General features: G+C 42.1%; 1 protein-coding gene and 1 long non-coding RNA gene across 5 annotated transcripts in view; one reads left to right on the top strand and one right to left on the bottom strand.

The window, feature by feature from the left end:
* The window catches only part of LOC144378017 (uncharacterized), a 135,335-nt gene extending 122,003 nt beyond the window's left edge, over positions 1-13,332 (top strand). Inside the window, exon 4 of the long non-coding RNA XR_013439447.1 lies at positions 11,892-13,332. This is a non-coding gene — a long non-coding RNA (uncharacterized LOC144378017). The remainder of the gene's footprint in view (positions 1-11,891) is intronic.
* Positions 1-15,343, bottom strand: part of Slco3a1 (solute carrier organic anion transporter family member 3A1) — a 381,072-nt gene that overhangs the window by 99,647 nt on the left and 266,082 nt on the right. For all 4 annotated transcript variants that reach the window (XM_078051215.1, XM_078051216.1, XM_078051214.1 and 1 more), the window contains exons 8-9: positions 9,250-9,425; positions 4,852-4,916 (exon numbers count right to left, since the gene is read on the bottom strand). In XM_078051215.1, coding sequence (XP_077907341.1) covers positions 4,852-4,916; positions 9,250-9,425 — 241 coding nt within the window. The remainder of the gene's footprint in view (positions 1-4,851; positions 4,917-9,249; positions 9,426-15,343) is intronic.

The following is a 15,343-nucleotide window of genomic DNA, read 5'->3' as shown; positions in this document are numbered from 1 at the left end:
GCCAGTTCTTCTCAAAACCCTGGAGAGGCTTGATTAACTGCATCTGTTATCTCGGTCTATTAAAGACTTCCCCATAGACCCACTCGCAGGGCTCAAAACCTCAGCTTCATCTGAGCCTCTGCAGCAGCTTTTTTTTTGCTAAGATCTCATGGGGACAGAGGGAGGAGGTTCAAGAGCTGCTGTCTCACTCTATGGCTCTCACTGGTCTCTGTCTTTCCATCCCCCTGCTCTAGCCTTGATCAGCATCTTCTTACCTCAGTGCTTCTGATTAGTTGTCCTGGATCCTGCCAAACCACCTACTCTCAGGCTGATGTCCCTAAATCAGAATTCCAAGTGCATATCCAGTCTTCCATCAGAGAACCTCCTTTGTGCCACCCTGGTAACTACTTGGCTGAGTAAAATCTTTTCCTTTGAAACTTGGGGTTCTCTAACTTTTCCAAACTCATGTCTTCCCTATCCCTACTTCATTGGCCTACCTGAGGCCCTCACGGAAGGATGCTGCTCCTGCTTATTTTCACTACCCTGGCAGCACCTTGGATATGGATGGATCTTAGTGAATGTTTCCATTAAATTGACTTGATGTGACAGCCATGACAAGGAGCAAGTCCCCCCTGCCCCCCACTCCCAGTGCTGGGGGTAAATGCAGGCAAGCACTCTGAGCTACATCCCCAGCGCCAAGAACAAGATTCTTAAGCAGATCTCTGAGCAAATGGCTGGACCACAACCCTCAAAGCAGGGACCAGGCTGTTTGCAACAGGATGGTAAAGGAGGGCCACAACTACTGCAGGATTCTGCTGAGTGGATTATTTTTCTTTTTTTTTTTTCTTCTGAATTTACTGTATTTTCTCCAGCTCAGTGGCCTCCTCCCCTACACCAAACTTGTCCAAGCACATGGAATTCTACATTTTGGACTTTAACAATTTGCCCTTTTCTTGACTCAAGGCTATTTACCCCTGTTCCTCTTTGGATTGCCATGCCCTGGGCTTTGGCATCTCTCAGAAGTGTTCTACCTTTTTAATCTCAAAGCCAGACATCAAAGATTTGGCCACAGCTTCCAGTTCTTTTTCCATTACTCACTAGGACTGGCTAATGTAGTTCATTTCTTTCTTTGTCCTTCCTACTTCTACCCGTCTTTACCTCTTCCTTAATCAGCCCAGTATCATGGTCAGTCACTTCAGCCTCAGTTTGATTATCATGCTTGATTTCTTTGCTCCGTTGATATCACCTCTACTTCAGGGCTACTGGGGAAATTCTCAGTGCACACCCACCAATGCTACTATAGTTTCTGCCCTTTCTATCAACTCGTTTCCAAGGGGAAACCAATGTCACCTTCACTTCTAGGTCCTGTCCTCTTTCATTATGATAACCACGGCCAAGTGTCTGGCATTGCTGACCCCTCTTCCACCCTGACCCACTGAGGGTGGTGTGTCAGTACCTGTACACATGATAGCCACTAGACACATGTGGTTACTTAAATGAAAAATAAATGAAAATCACTACATCTGGCTCACAGAAGCCATTCTTCAGTTACTCAATAACCACATGTGGCTAGAAAGTTATATTAGACAGTGCTGGTCACTCCCAAACTGCTCCTCATCTTTCTGTCTCAATAAATCCCCATTCACAGCATCATCTAAGCCATTTCTTAGGACTTGTCACTGTGGGTGCCTCTCTCCCACATACTCAGTTCTTACATTTGGAATTCAAGGGAGATTGGTTCCAAAGCCCCCATGGATAGCAAAATCTGTAGATTCTCAAGTCCCTTATATAAATGGCCTAGTATTTAAAAAAAGCCTGTATACATCCTCCTGCATACTGTAAATTATCTCTGAATTACCTATAATACCTGACACAATGTTAATGCTATGCCGAGAGTTGTTGTTCTGTATTGCTTAGGGGAAAATGATCTATCTGCACATGTTTGGGACAGATTTAATTTCTTTAAAAAGCTTATAGTGACTGAACATGGAACTTGCAGATATGGAGGGTCAACTGTACTTCTGTTCAGAGAATAAGCCTCAATAATATTTCTCAACGCCACCTACCTTTTCCCACAAGCCTCCCTCAGCTAGTCTATTACACCAGCACCTGATTACTTAGTCCCCACTTGGCCTTTCTCATCAAGTTTTAATTCACCACCATCTCCAATCTCTGCCCCCAACACTGGGCTTTCTTCAGCCTCCAAACATGCCATATCCTTGCTCACCCCCAGGGCCTCCATTGAAAGCACTCTCTCCCCCTACCAACTCATTTGCGTAACTTTTAGGGGTGGACATCACATCCTTTCCAAGCCCATTGCCTGCATCCCAAGGCAAAGTTATGTGGCCTTTCCATGTGTGCCTGTCGTGTCAGTGCCAACTCCATCATGGATCTTGTCACTTCTGACTGTGATGTCCCCATTGTATCCCCGTTACCCATGAGGGGCCAGCATAAAGGTTGGCAATGGCATGGAATCTGATTTATTCCATTGGCCTTTCATTAATAATAATGGTGGTTAATCTTATTGGGTGCTACAAGAAATGAAATTAGGCCAAATGCCAAGACTTCTTGGCTAAGCCACTTTTAATTAAAGATGAAACTGTGTCATATCCTTTTGAAGCAGGGTTTTCCAAACTGATTTGTGACCCATAATGAGCAATAAAATCAATATAGTGGGTCATGACCAACATTTTAAAAGTGTGGACTAGAATAGAAAATATCAGAATGTGTCTTACATATTGAAGGTATTTTTTGATGTAATTTTTGTTCCAGATGCATCTATGCATATGTATGTGCGTACTGGGCCGATGTGCAAAACTTATCTTGGGATTATGGTTGCAGAAGTTGAAAAACCTTCTAGGTAATGCCTAGTTGATTATTCCTGGAGCAGATACACAAATGGTGAGACTGCTTTAGAGCAGCACAGGATGATCTTAACAGTACCACACTGTACATACCTAATCATTTTGAGTTTTGTCTTTACTTGTCCTATGATTTTTCATTAACTTTCATGCATTTTCTTTTCATTTTGTGTTATCAAAATTATTCTGAAAGATATGTTGAGTCCTTAGTATCTACACACAGAGTAGGTTCCCCTTTTTTCTATCAGCCTTGGAGAGAGGACTCTTAAAGGCAAGGCTATGATCATTTACCTAGGGATGATCCAGGACCTTAGAATACAGTGTGTGCTCAATAAATATTAGTTTGCTGTTGAATGTCTGTAGAATGGTTTCACCATTTTCAGAAGTGAGGGTCTCTAACTTGCTGGTATTATAGATCTATCATCATCTTGCCACCCACTCTTGTGGCTAAATAGGTAGGTAGATAAAAAAGAAAATCAGTAGAGCTTTGTGTCACGGTTGAGTTTTGCAAGTTACTTGAACTTCCCAGAAAAGGCCCAAATGTTTTAGTTTGAATCAGTGCTGAACTTTATCTGGGGTATCTTCTTCATACCTATGAGATTTCTATTTTCCATGCAAAAGAAATAAGACAAAGATGACATTTTACAATGGTGGAAGAGTCTGAGGCCTTGTCTCAGGCATGCCAGAAATGATCATGACACTGGATTATTTGCTATAGACAAGAAAGGGAATGGAGGAGGTCCATATGCTATGTATTTGGCATTGATCAGGGAGGACTTTATATTTTTAATAGATTTAAGAGTGATTTTTTTTCTTCTCCCATATATCATATAGGAGTTAGTCTCATTATAAAAGCAATATATATTCGAAAATTTAAGACAAATTTAGAATATATATATATATATATATATATATATAATATCTTATTACACAGAAGATACTGTTTTGATGTCTCATACTTTGTAGAGTGTGCATCATAGACCTCTTTTTATCCCTTCCATATATCATGTGCCCTTTCTAAGTCTATATATAGTTTTCTTTTCTGAATCTTAAAGGGGAACATGAATCCCACTGGGATTATAAACCAAAACTGGTTTTACTAATTCCCTGCTGTTGGACATTTAGGTTGCTGCCAACTTTCCTCTGTTACAAACATTTTTATACACATTTCTCTAGGTCTTTATGCTAATCCACGACTGAACAGTTGGAATTTATCATTTACTCAGTACATTTCCCCTTCTCCCCTCAGCTGCCATTAAAGTTCATTTAAAAAGACTACTGTCCTATCATCAAGGAAAAAATAATTACCTCGACCTTGTTCTTGACAAAGGGATGTTTATAAAGCAACAGTGTGGTCTAACAAGATAAGGGCAGGCATAGCTGGGAGGTGGGTACTAGGCCGACTGGCCTAGCTTCCCCCAGGCGTGCATAGTTCTCTGGGTCAATCACAAGCTCTTGTCTTGTTCATTTGCATTGAGGGAGTTAGACTTGATATTTCTTCTATCCAGACCAAATCTTGGAACACAGACCCTATAGCTCCACAGTTGCATTTGCCTCATGCCAGAAACCCAAAGTAAATAAACCAAATCGGTTGGGGAACATTTAAAGGATGCAAAGTTTCTATATGCTAGGTGTTGGGGGGCTTTACTCTCCCCCCTAGCTGGCAGTCCCATGAGTGAAGCATTTCACAAGTTGTTCATAAGCTGTTTAATGAGGGTGCCAATTTGTGACATCAAATCTTTCTCCCCTTTGGTGACATTGCTTTCCCTCCTCATGCCAACTAGAATTCAGGGTGGCATAAAGACAAGTTGGTAGACGTGGAAACTCTGACATCCAGGGATTGCCTAAATTTAAACTGGGAGCAAAAATTTCAGTTTCTTGTTTATTAATAATTAAACATTATAGGACTAAGGACAAACCCAGGAAATGGGGCAATTTCACTGATATTTACTCACCTGGTAATAAGCATCCAATTTGTTACTGAGGGAAGAGAGAGAGAGAGAATACATACCCAACAAACGGAGGAGGAGAAAAAGAACTCCTAGGGCGTAGGACTTGAGTTCAGGGCTGACTGTCCTACATAAAAAGAGATGAAGAGGGAGAAAAACGTTCTTATCACTCCTCCTTAATTACCAAGCCCACAGTCATTTGCTGCTGCTGCCCATCACACCCCTTCTTTAGGCAATTACTAATCACTTTTTTTTTTATTCCCTGCCTAAATTCTAAAAAATGACTGCAACAGCTAAGTTTAGAAATTGAACAGTGTTTCTTTAATAATGAGCTAATCTTATCATTTCCAAGGGCTGAATGTATGGTCATAAAGTCTAAAATTAGAGAGATTTAACCTTTGTTGAGGGGAGAAGCAACTTGAGTTGATAGAAGATACACATGTGGAAAACAACGGAGAAAAAATAATTCTTTATGCTTTACAAACCAGCTAGGACGCCAATGAACACCTTTGTTATTCTATCAGACTAGAATATTTTGATATCCCGGATGGACCATTTGAGAAATAATGCATCTATATCACGTCAGTACCTTTTAACTTGGGAAGGACCTTCCAATATCACCGTCCTGTATTTTTTTTTTTTTTAATTGATTCAATCTTTCTGGTTTTGGTTTACCCAGAATAGTCCCTTTAAACAATCTTCTTACACATTTTCTAGAACATTCTCAGTAAAATATTTTAAGGAGATGAATGACGGTTGAGTTTTGGAAGTGATGATTGATTCTAGATAGATAGAGCTACTTCATTCTCCCCATGAAGTCAAGGATGATTTGCATCTTGCTCATCACTGTGACCTCAGTCCTAGCCTCTGTGTCTAGCACATGGCATGTGCTGGGTGAGTATGTAAGTTGGTGGATGGCTGTGCGGATGTCTTCAACTTATGACCTCAGGTAGCCCTACTATGGCTTGGTGGTCACCATCATGACTCTCTAGGGGATGGAGAGGGAAGCACATGATTTTGGCTCTTGAAGCATTTGGCTAGGCAGAGTCATCCAGTGTGGATGGAAGATCCATGCAGTGCAAGGACAGCCTAATAGCTGGTTTTGTAGAAAATAAAGGTTAGGGACAAAGTTACCAACAGGCCATGCAGTACACAGGATGTTTAACTTGTCTATGGACTGAGTGGGTGTCATCCATTCAACAATCCAATAGCATCCATCTAATGACCTACCATTTGGGTTGGGCCTCAGATGTACACGTCTCTGGGTTCTTGGCATGATAGGCCCAAAGTGACTATTAACCAAGAAAAACTACGCGTGTGCTATAGACTGACTGTTTTTCCCCAATTCATTCTTTCAAACGTAATCCTCAAGGTTATAGTGGAGTCTTCAAGAGGTGATTAGTCCTGAGGGTGGAAACTTTATAAATGGGATTAATGCCCTTATAGAATAGATATCCCAGAGAGATCCCCTGTCCCTTTTGCCATGTTAGGACACAGAATTTGTCACCTGTGAACTAGGAAGTAGGTCCTTACCAGTTAATCTGCTGGTGCCTTGATCTTGAACTCCCTAGTCCTCCATAACTGTGAGAAATAAGTTTCTATTATTTATAAACTATCATACTCTCCACGGTGTTTTGTTATAGAAACCTGGGAAAAACAAAGTGATTTTTATAATCTCTTCCCCCATTTCTAATATGTTCAGGGAAAACTAAAAATGTGTGATTGCTGGGGAAATACATACTTTTTAAATTATAAAGAATATGGTATAGGTAAGTAATCCCAAGGCAGTGGGACATGAATTTCTGGCTGATTGAGGCAGACGGCCATACAGTGTCAATGAGATCAGTGTCTCTCTGGACAGAACGCCTACTCTTTTAAACACGTTACAAAATCCAAGTTCCTCAGCGTTATCAGCTCCATGGCTACAGTCTTAGCACGTTCATTTGAAGGTTTAACTTGAAAGACGCATAAATAAAGGCATATTCTCCTTATCAAGAAAACATGATGGTATAATGAGCTAGAATATTTATCACTTGAAATTTGATTTCCTTTTAGCTATCATGTCCCCAGGAACAAAGTGAGCAAGGCGCTAAGATTTCTCTTCATATCCTGTTGGGAAACTGGTTCCCATAAGAAATCATTTCTCATGCATTTAGCTATAAAGAAATGGAGGGTTCAGTCTGTTATCGAAAGTTCCAGGCAAGCCCAGGCATGCAGCCTTAGTGTCACAACTTAATGGCTGCTTAACCACACTCTGGTACTTCTATCTGTAAAGGGGGAATGCTAACAATACAATAAAACCAAAGTCCAGGGTTGGCACCAGTATGTGTCGGCTTTCTCCTTGCTGTGGGACATTATGAGCACTGTTCTCATGGGTATGCTTCTGCCTGGCCTAAGAGCAAGCATTTTATTCTGGGCCAGGTAAAGGCTAAGGCACATCTGGACTGCAGCCCTGACTGCCTGCCTGGAACATCTACAGTGGCAAACTGGACTGGGAAAATGATGGAATGAAAAAACTACCTTGGCCTTTTAACATGCAGGACATGTGCCTCTAAGCATGGAGTTGAGAGGGGACAAGGCCCAGCCCAGGTCCTGGAGGCCATCTGTTGTTGATCTGTTTAAAGGGAATCAGATACTTCCTGCAAAACTCCATGAGCTGTTCATCAAGTTGAAATTTGGAAGTGATTGAGATTTCAACAGACTCTCCCTTTTTGATCAGCAGTCACTACCACCTAGCACCAGAGGCTGGGTTTTTGCAGGAAGTCATGGAGAGACAAGGGACCAGCTACTGCTACTGGAAGTGGTAAGGGTCATTTTTTTTCTGCATTGTGTGTGGTGCCTTTTGTGTGTGAATATCACAATATAACATTATGAGAATTTCTACTGAAAAATAAACTACTCATAAGGCAGCCACCCTGAACCCATGCATGAGATCTGATGGGTTTTGCCCATATGCATATTATATATAATCATCTTCCATATAGAGTTTTAAATTCAATGGTTCATTTCATAAACACTTTTCACATTCTTAAGAATTTTCATTATTCCGTTGAGTTGCAGTACCATAATTTAACTCACTATTTCAATTCAGGTATTTCTGCTATTATAGTTAACATTGTAATAAAAGTCTGTCTGTATTGAGCCTTTTTTTCTTGTAGAGAGGTATTTTCTTGAGATAAATGGTGAAGGATGGGGGAGGGTTTCTGCATAAAAGGGTCTGAATATTTTTAAGGCTTCTAACTCACATTGCCATATTATTTTTTTGAAAGGACTGATGCTTTTCAATGTCACCAGCAATATGTGATTTTACTAGTTTGGCCACAGCCTTGCAAAGCACTGGGTATGAATTTTTAAAATATATTTTTTTCAAGCGTAGGAAGTATAAAATGGCAATTTGCTATTGTACCCTTGATACTTCTGCAGTCTTAAGGCCTTGCTAATGACCTTTTAGGTAACATAAGTACTTTTTATAAATCCTCTTCTATGAAAATTCATAACAAAGATCAAAAAATGTGGTAGGCAGCACAAGATGAATGGAGAAGCCAGGCAAATCAGTTGATGAGGTACATCGACTCAGGGTGCTTCCAAGTATTTCATTCTTTCTTTCTTTCTTTCGAGCTCTTGGGAAGGCATTGGTTTGCTTATATAGCTGCATCCCAAAAGGTGAGTGTTCAAGTGGCATCTTTTCCTCTGACTGAGGTGGATACTAGGGTTGGGTCAGTTCACTTCTAGATTCCACACACAAAGCTAGATGACTTTTCAAATGACAAATTCACTCAGAATATTGCTGAATGATTCACCTTTGAAGCACTTCGTCTGCTCCCAGGATGGGTCCTGAGTGACAGAATTCTGGATGATTTAGTATGGTACAAAAACCTGTTTGTACAAGAAAAGTGACTCCTTGCCTGTCACGAACCCCTTGGCACAATTATCCCTCACATCTTTATGGCATTTGAACACAGATGGTCTTGCTGGATCACATGCTGTTGCAGGAGGAAAGCTGGACCAGTGACCACCTTACCCCATAACCGATTATGAAACAGTCTAGGGGAAGAGGTCATGCCCAGGGGTGTATGGCTGATCCGTGGCAGGGCAGGGCTGGACATAGGGACTTGTTTAGTCTAACACCATTTTCCATTTACTCCAACACTGCTCTCTGGACAGATCAATGCAGATTCCTTTTCAGGGTCACGTGCAGAAGCTCTTCCTGGGAAGACATGTGGTCTTCTCCATTGTGCCCTGCTGTCACTTCTTACTCTGAGGTCCCTATTGATTGACTGATTGCAATTATTCCCACTGGCCTATATTCTTTGCTGTGGCCCTATCTTATCTGGCTGTGAGACTCATATACATGAGTCCAAAAGTGTGACCCCCCCTCTGACCCCAGGTGCACGCCAGGTGGAGTGGAGTGGGGATAGCCCATTAGCTCTCACATCCTCAGGGCTATTTCCACAGCTTACCTGATAAGGATGATGACTGAGGGTGTCTGGGCCATGGCACCAATCATGCTGCAGACGCACATCACACAGAGGAAGGTGAGGAAGGCCTCTTGGCACCCGGGACTGGGGCATTTTCCGGGAACCACGGTCGCATTCTCAGGGGGGATGGTGGTGAGGCACGCACAGCCTGTGAGATTCTGAAAAAGAAAGCATTTAGTGACTTTTTTTTTTTTTTTTACCTGGGGGTATCTGCAGCTTCTGAATCCAAAGCCATCCATCAGCTAAAGCCGTCATGGCCTAATTATGCAGTCTGTGGCATTCCATTAATTAGGCCTGAATAAACGAGTCAGCTTTTTGAGGAGGCTGCAAAAACACATGCAAATAAAGGAATACTTATGGGGAGGAGAGTTGATTTTCCTGTCTCCGGTGTTTCATTTCCATTCTCAAGAATCCCTCAATAAGCTGTACCATAGACAAACGTGTTCCCCCCAATACAATTAGAGAGGAAATTGCGTTTCCACAATATGATAAAACATTACCAAATTAACATTGTAATTACTTGCCAATTTGTCTTCTCTTTTATGCGGTTATAATTACACTGAAGTGTATTAAAAGAAGTAAATCAGGTAACCCGCACATTGCTGCTGGTTCAGTGCCCAGTGTGGCACTTGGAACAAAGGATGTGCGCTGTCATGCACGAGAGGAGGGAGTTGATGGAAAAGTTCTCCGGTGGCTGAGAAAGCAAAGGGGGCTGAGAGATTCCAGGCAGCTTAGAGAGGCTCGTGGGGAGCAGAGCAGAAGCCCAATGAGATACATTTATTAATATATGATCAGAGACGAGAAAGAAAAGCGACCGCATTCCATTTGATCTTCCTGGTGATGCTGGCCCAGCCGCCCTGTTCCCAGCACAGCCCTTGCTCACGCTCTCTTGCTCACTCGAGGAATTTCTGATGGCAAAGGGAGGAGCAAGGGCTGCAAGAGGCCAAGCTGAGTGCCAAGCCAATTAAAGTTCAATAATAATAGTGCAGAGGCCTTTAATGAATACGGAGTGAAAACAGTCATAAATGATTCATGGATTCCCTTCCCAGGACTGATCCGTCTTCCAAGCACATGCCCAGGTAAATCCTCCTGAGGGTCAAACAAACCCTCTCTGGCTTTTATGGCTCTCCTCCTCTGCTCTTCTCCCCTGCACCCATCCCTCCTCTCTTTCTAACCCCCTTCTTTCCACAGATAACGTGCAGAGAAAGTGTTTATTTTTTTTTAATCCCATGAAGCTATATGTGATGACTTCGGGGGTACCTGTTCCCACCCCTGTCTGCCTGTGCCCCACATGGGGACTTTTATCTGCAGGGTAGAAATGGGGGAAGGCTTTGTGTGCTGGGGCTGCATCCTTTCTCCTAAGTGGTCTGCCAGAGCAGGCATCTTTGTGTAGCTGGTCCTATCTACAGACCTGAAGAATTTATGGTGATTCCCAGGTGTTGAAGTCTTGCCCCTCTCCCTCTTTCTCTTTGCCTAGAGACTTCTTAGATATTTTACAAAACCCAGTGCAGATACTACCTCTCTTTGAGAGGTCTCCTCTGGCTGAGCAGCTCCCTCCCCTTTGCATGGGACTTTCTGAGCCCAGCCCTCTTTGACCATCCCTAAGTATAGAGGCCTTTACCTGCCTCCCAGAGGAAAGGAGAACTATGGGACAAGGAACTCCTCAGACAAGTCCCCTGTGCTTTTCAAGATTCTTTCCCCAGCTCAGTGCTGAGAAGTAGTAGAAAAAGCTCAGTAGATAGTTTTAGGATACACATGTTAGAGGAAAGACTTTCAGTTTTTCTCTTAAGATCAAGAACAAGATAAGGATATCCACTCTCAGCACTCTTACTCAATATGTCCTGGAAATTTGAGCCAGAGCAAGAGAGAAATAAAAAGAATATAAATAGGAAAGGAGGAAGTCAAATTATCCCTGTTTGCTACTGCTATGATTCTATACTTAGAAAACTCTAAAGACTCCACCAAAAGACTCAAAATTGGTAAATTTAATAAACAGTAATATCCAATGTCAACTTACAAAAACCAGTAGCTAGCTAGCCCAGCATGGTAGCACTCACCCAGAATCCCAGGGATTTGGGAAGCTGGGGCAGAAGCATTCAACTTCAGGGTCAGCCTCTGAAAATTAGAACCTGTCTCTATATAAAAAATAGAAAAGGGATGGGAATATGTTTCAGTGGTAGAGTCTCCCCCTGGTTCCATCCCCAGTACCATTAAAAAAAATTCAGGAGTTTTTCTACTCACCGATAATGAATTTGCTGAGAAAGTAATCAGGAAAGCAATCCCATTCACAGTAGTCTCAAAAAAAAAAAAAAAACAAAAACCTGTATCTACAATGACAATCATAAGAAACCAAAGACACTATAAGGTGAAAGACCTCCCATGTTTATAGAGTGGAAGAATTAATATTGTTAAAATGGCCTTTCAGGGCTGGGGATGTGGCTCAGTGGTAGAGCGCTTGCCTTCAAGTGTGAGGCACTGGGTTCCATCTTCAACACCATATAAAAATAAAGATATTGTGTCTACCTACAATTAAAAAATATTTTAAAAACAGCACTTTACCCCAAGCAATCTATAGATTCAATGCAATTCCCATCAAAATACCAATGATTTTTTTTTTTTTACAGAATGAGAAAAAAATCCTATGGTTTATGCGGAAGGACAAGACTCTGAATAGCTACAGCAACATGGAACAAAAAAAGCAATCCTATAGCCATCACAGCATCTGATTTCAAACCTACAGCAGAGCTATGGTAACCAAAATGGCATGGTATCAGCACACAGACCAACAGAACCAAATAGAGTACCCAGAATAAGTCCACACATCTACAGCCAATTGATTCCTGACCAAGGTGCCAAAAACACAAATCAAGAAAAGACAGCTTATTAAATGGTGCTGGAAAAACTGGATATCCACATGTGGAGGATTGAAACTGAACCTCTATCTCTCACCCCATTCAAAAAAATCAACTCAAAAAATGGATCTAAGACCTGAAACTTTGAAACTACCTGAAGAAAATGGGGGGAACACTTCAAGATATTGGCAGAGGCAACAATATCCTGAATAGTACTCCAGTAGCTAAGGAAACAAAAGCAAGAATCCATGAAGGTATTAAATGGATTCTATGAAGCAAACAAGCAACAGAATGAAGACACAACTACAGAATGGGAGAAAATCTTTGCCAGTTATTCATCTGACAGAAGATGGATATTGAGAATCTATAAAAGAACTCCAAAAACTTAACATCAAAGGAACAAGTAATGCAATCAGAAATGGGCAAAAGATCTAAACAGACACTTCTCAAAAGAAATACAAATGGCCAATAAATTTATGAGAAAATGCTTTATATCAGTAGCCAGGAAACTGCAAATCAAAAATACACTGAGGCTCTATTTCATTCCTCACCCTAGTCAAAATAAATTTATATATATATATCTTTGCTGGCAAAGATGTAGAGAGAGAAAGAAATCCTTAGACACTGTTGGTAGGGACATAAATTAATATGGCCACTATGGAAAACAGTATGAAGGGTCCTCAAAAAATGAAAAGTAGAATTACCCTATGATCCATCTATACCATTTTTGGATATGCACAGTAAGGAAGTGAAGTCAGCATACAAAAGAGACAACAGCATACCCATGTTTATTGCAAGCATTATTCACAACAGCTAGGACATGGAATCAGCCCATCAACAGGTAATTGTATCAAAAAAAAAAAAACCAACAGGTGAATGTATATATACTCATTGAAATATTACTCAGCCATAAAGAAAAATGGAAGCATGTTACTTGCAGTGAAGGGGATGGAACCAGAGGAAGAAATAAGTGAAATAAGCCAGACACTGAATGACAAATACACATGCTTTCATATGTGGAAGCTTAAAAAACAAAACCAAAGATGACCTCAGGGTAGAAGGGGACCTTTTAGGGAAGAGAAGGGAAGGGAAGGGGGGCAGGGAGAGGGGAGGGCAAAAGACAGTAGAAGGGAGGGTGAATGTGATCCATGTAGTATGTATGTCAAGTCACAGTGAAACTTGTTATTTTGTGTATGTATTAAAAATAATTTTAAAAGAACATGTCTGAATGAATTTGCCTCTGCCTTTATCAGGAAGCAAGTATAACTTAAAATGCTCCCCCTCCCCCTCCCCAGGGGTAAGAACTAGAACCTGTCTCCACCAATGGCACAGCCAGGCTTTCCCAGCTGTTAAGACACATGGCTGCACTTTCTCGTCCGCCCTGCTCTCAGCTTACTCCAACTGGCTTCTGTCCCTACACGCATGAATCTGACCATGCTAAGTTCCCCAGTGGGCTCTGTATCCTGGGACCCCACCACCCACTCCACCCTCCCTGGAGCTCCACTTCTTGTCTCCCAACCCTTCAACTTTTCCATTCTTCATCCATCCTTCTTGCTGGCACCTTCTCCCCTTCCCCATCCTAAACTGCTGGAGCAGCTCAGAGCCCTGGTCTGGCGTTTCTCCCTTCCCACCCTGTGCCCTTTCCCTGGCTGTCCTTTATGTGCTGTGCCATCTTTACCTGCTCAGGACTCCTGTGAACATAAACTGCAGCCCAGATCCCTCCTAGGCCATTGGATATGTCCCTTCCTGACACTTGAGCATGAGGAGGTGTCGGGCTGGGTCTGTACTGTGCGTGTGGCACCACTCTCCCATGTAAGGCTGGGTACTACTCCCCACAGTTTCCTTTCCCACTTGAGGAGAGCTGGACAGGAGGGGGGAACAAGGCAAGATTTAGAAGGTAGGAGCTGCAGATCAGAATATGCCACCCCAGGATATGCCTCTTTTAGCATAAGGATCATTTTGAACTGATTTTTGAGAAAAATGTAGACATAGAAGAAGCTCTGACAACAGAAAAATGACTACTTTAGGAAAGAAATCCATCCCTTGATAGCCAAGAAAGATTGGTTTCCAGACCCCCTGCAGATACCAAAACATGAGGTTATATAAAACCTCTCTATATGTCCTCCCATATACTTTAAATCATCTCTAGGAAACTTATAATACCTAATACAACATAAATACTTTAAAGAACATGTTTTTAGTCCATGTTTAGTACCAACACAGTATTTTCTCCAAATATGTTCTGTGGTTGGTTGAAGCTACTAATAGGGATGGAACTAGATGACACGAGGTCCTACTTTATAAAGGAGATCTTGTGTTTTGTTTTTTTCTGTTTTTAAATAAAGTTGGCCTTGAACTCCTGAGCTCAAGTGATTCTTCTGCCTCAGCCTCCCGAGCAGCTGGGATATAGGCATACACCATTGCAGTGGCTTTAAAATCTCTGTCTATTGGGGCATCTCCTCTGTACCAGGAAGAGAAAGATGACAAAGTCACCAGACTCTTCCATGGAGAAGGCATCAACCCACACCTGCAAAAACAAAACTTCCCTCACTGACCACTGGCTCTTCCTGGCCACCTCCCCATAACTGGCCTTCCCCATAGGTTTGTTTTAGTGGACAATGGAACTAAAGCCAAAATTCAAAGCCACATCTTTGAGACTCGTTCATTTCCTGGATACCCAACCATAACCAGGAGGTATGTGTAAATCTGTTCTTTTCTTGTTAATCTGCCTTTGTCACAGACATCTGTCTTGGCTGAGAAATTTGAAGGCTGGAGGGAGGATCATTTTATCTCTTCTACAAAGTGAAACAGAGGCCACTACTCTGCAAAGGCTGTGGGGTCAGGCACAGGGCTGAAGGTACCAGTCTCTCCTGGCATGCCCTGCAGTGTACCAGCAGCCTCCATGCTCACCTCCAGCAAGCTGGTTCCCCAGATCTCTCCTGAGCAGCCCTTTCCAGGCCCTGCCGAGTAGCCACATGGTTACAGCTTCCTGGCCTTTTCCACAAGCTCCAACTTGCCCACCTCTGCTGATTCATCTCACTTCTTCCAGACCCTAATCCCCCAGCTTCTCCAGGTTCACATAAGCTCTAATTCCTTATTAAACCCTATCTTTTCATAGCATATGTGGATATTAGTTTCTTGGCCGAACTCTAGCAGATACACATACCCCAGTCACAAATCTCTTCCCACCCAGCAATCAGAGGCTACTGCAGCAATCAGGAGGG

Source organism: Ictidomys tridecemlineatus, chromosome 5 (genome assembly GCF_052094955.1).
Source record: "Ictidomys tridecemlineatus isolate mIctTri1 chromosome 5, mIctTri1.hap1, whole genome shotgun sequence".
Lineage (NCBI taxonomy): Eukaryota > Metazoa > Chordata > Mammalia > Rodentia > Sciuridae > Ictidomys > Ictidomys tridecemlineatus.
Note: the sequence above shows the minus strand (reverse complement) of the source record. Positions and strands in the feature narration are given on the sequence as shown.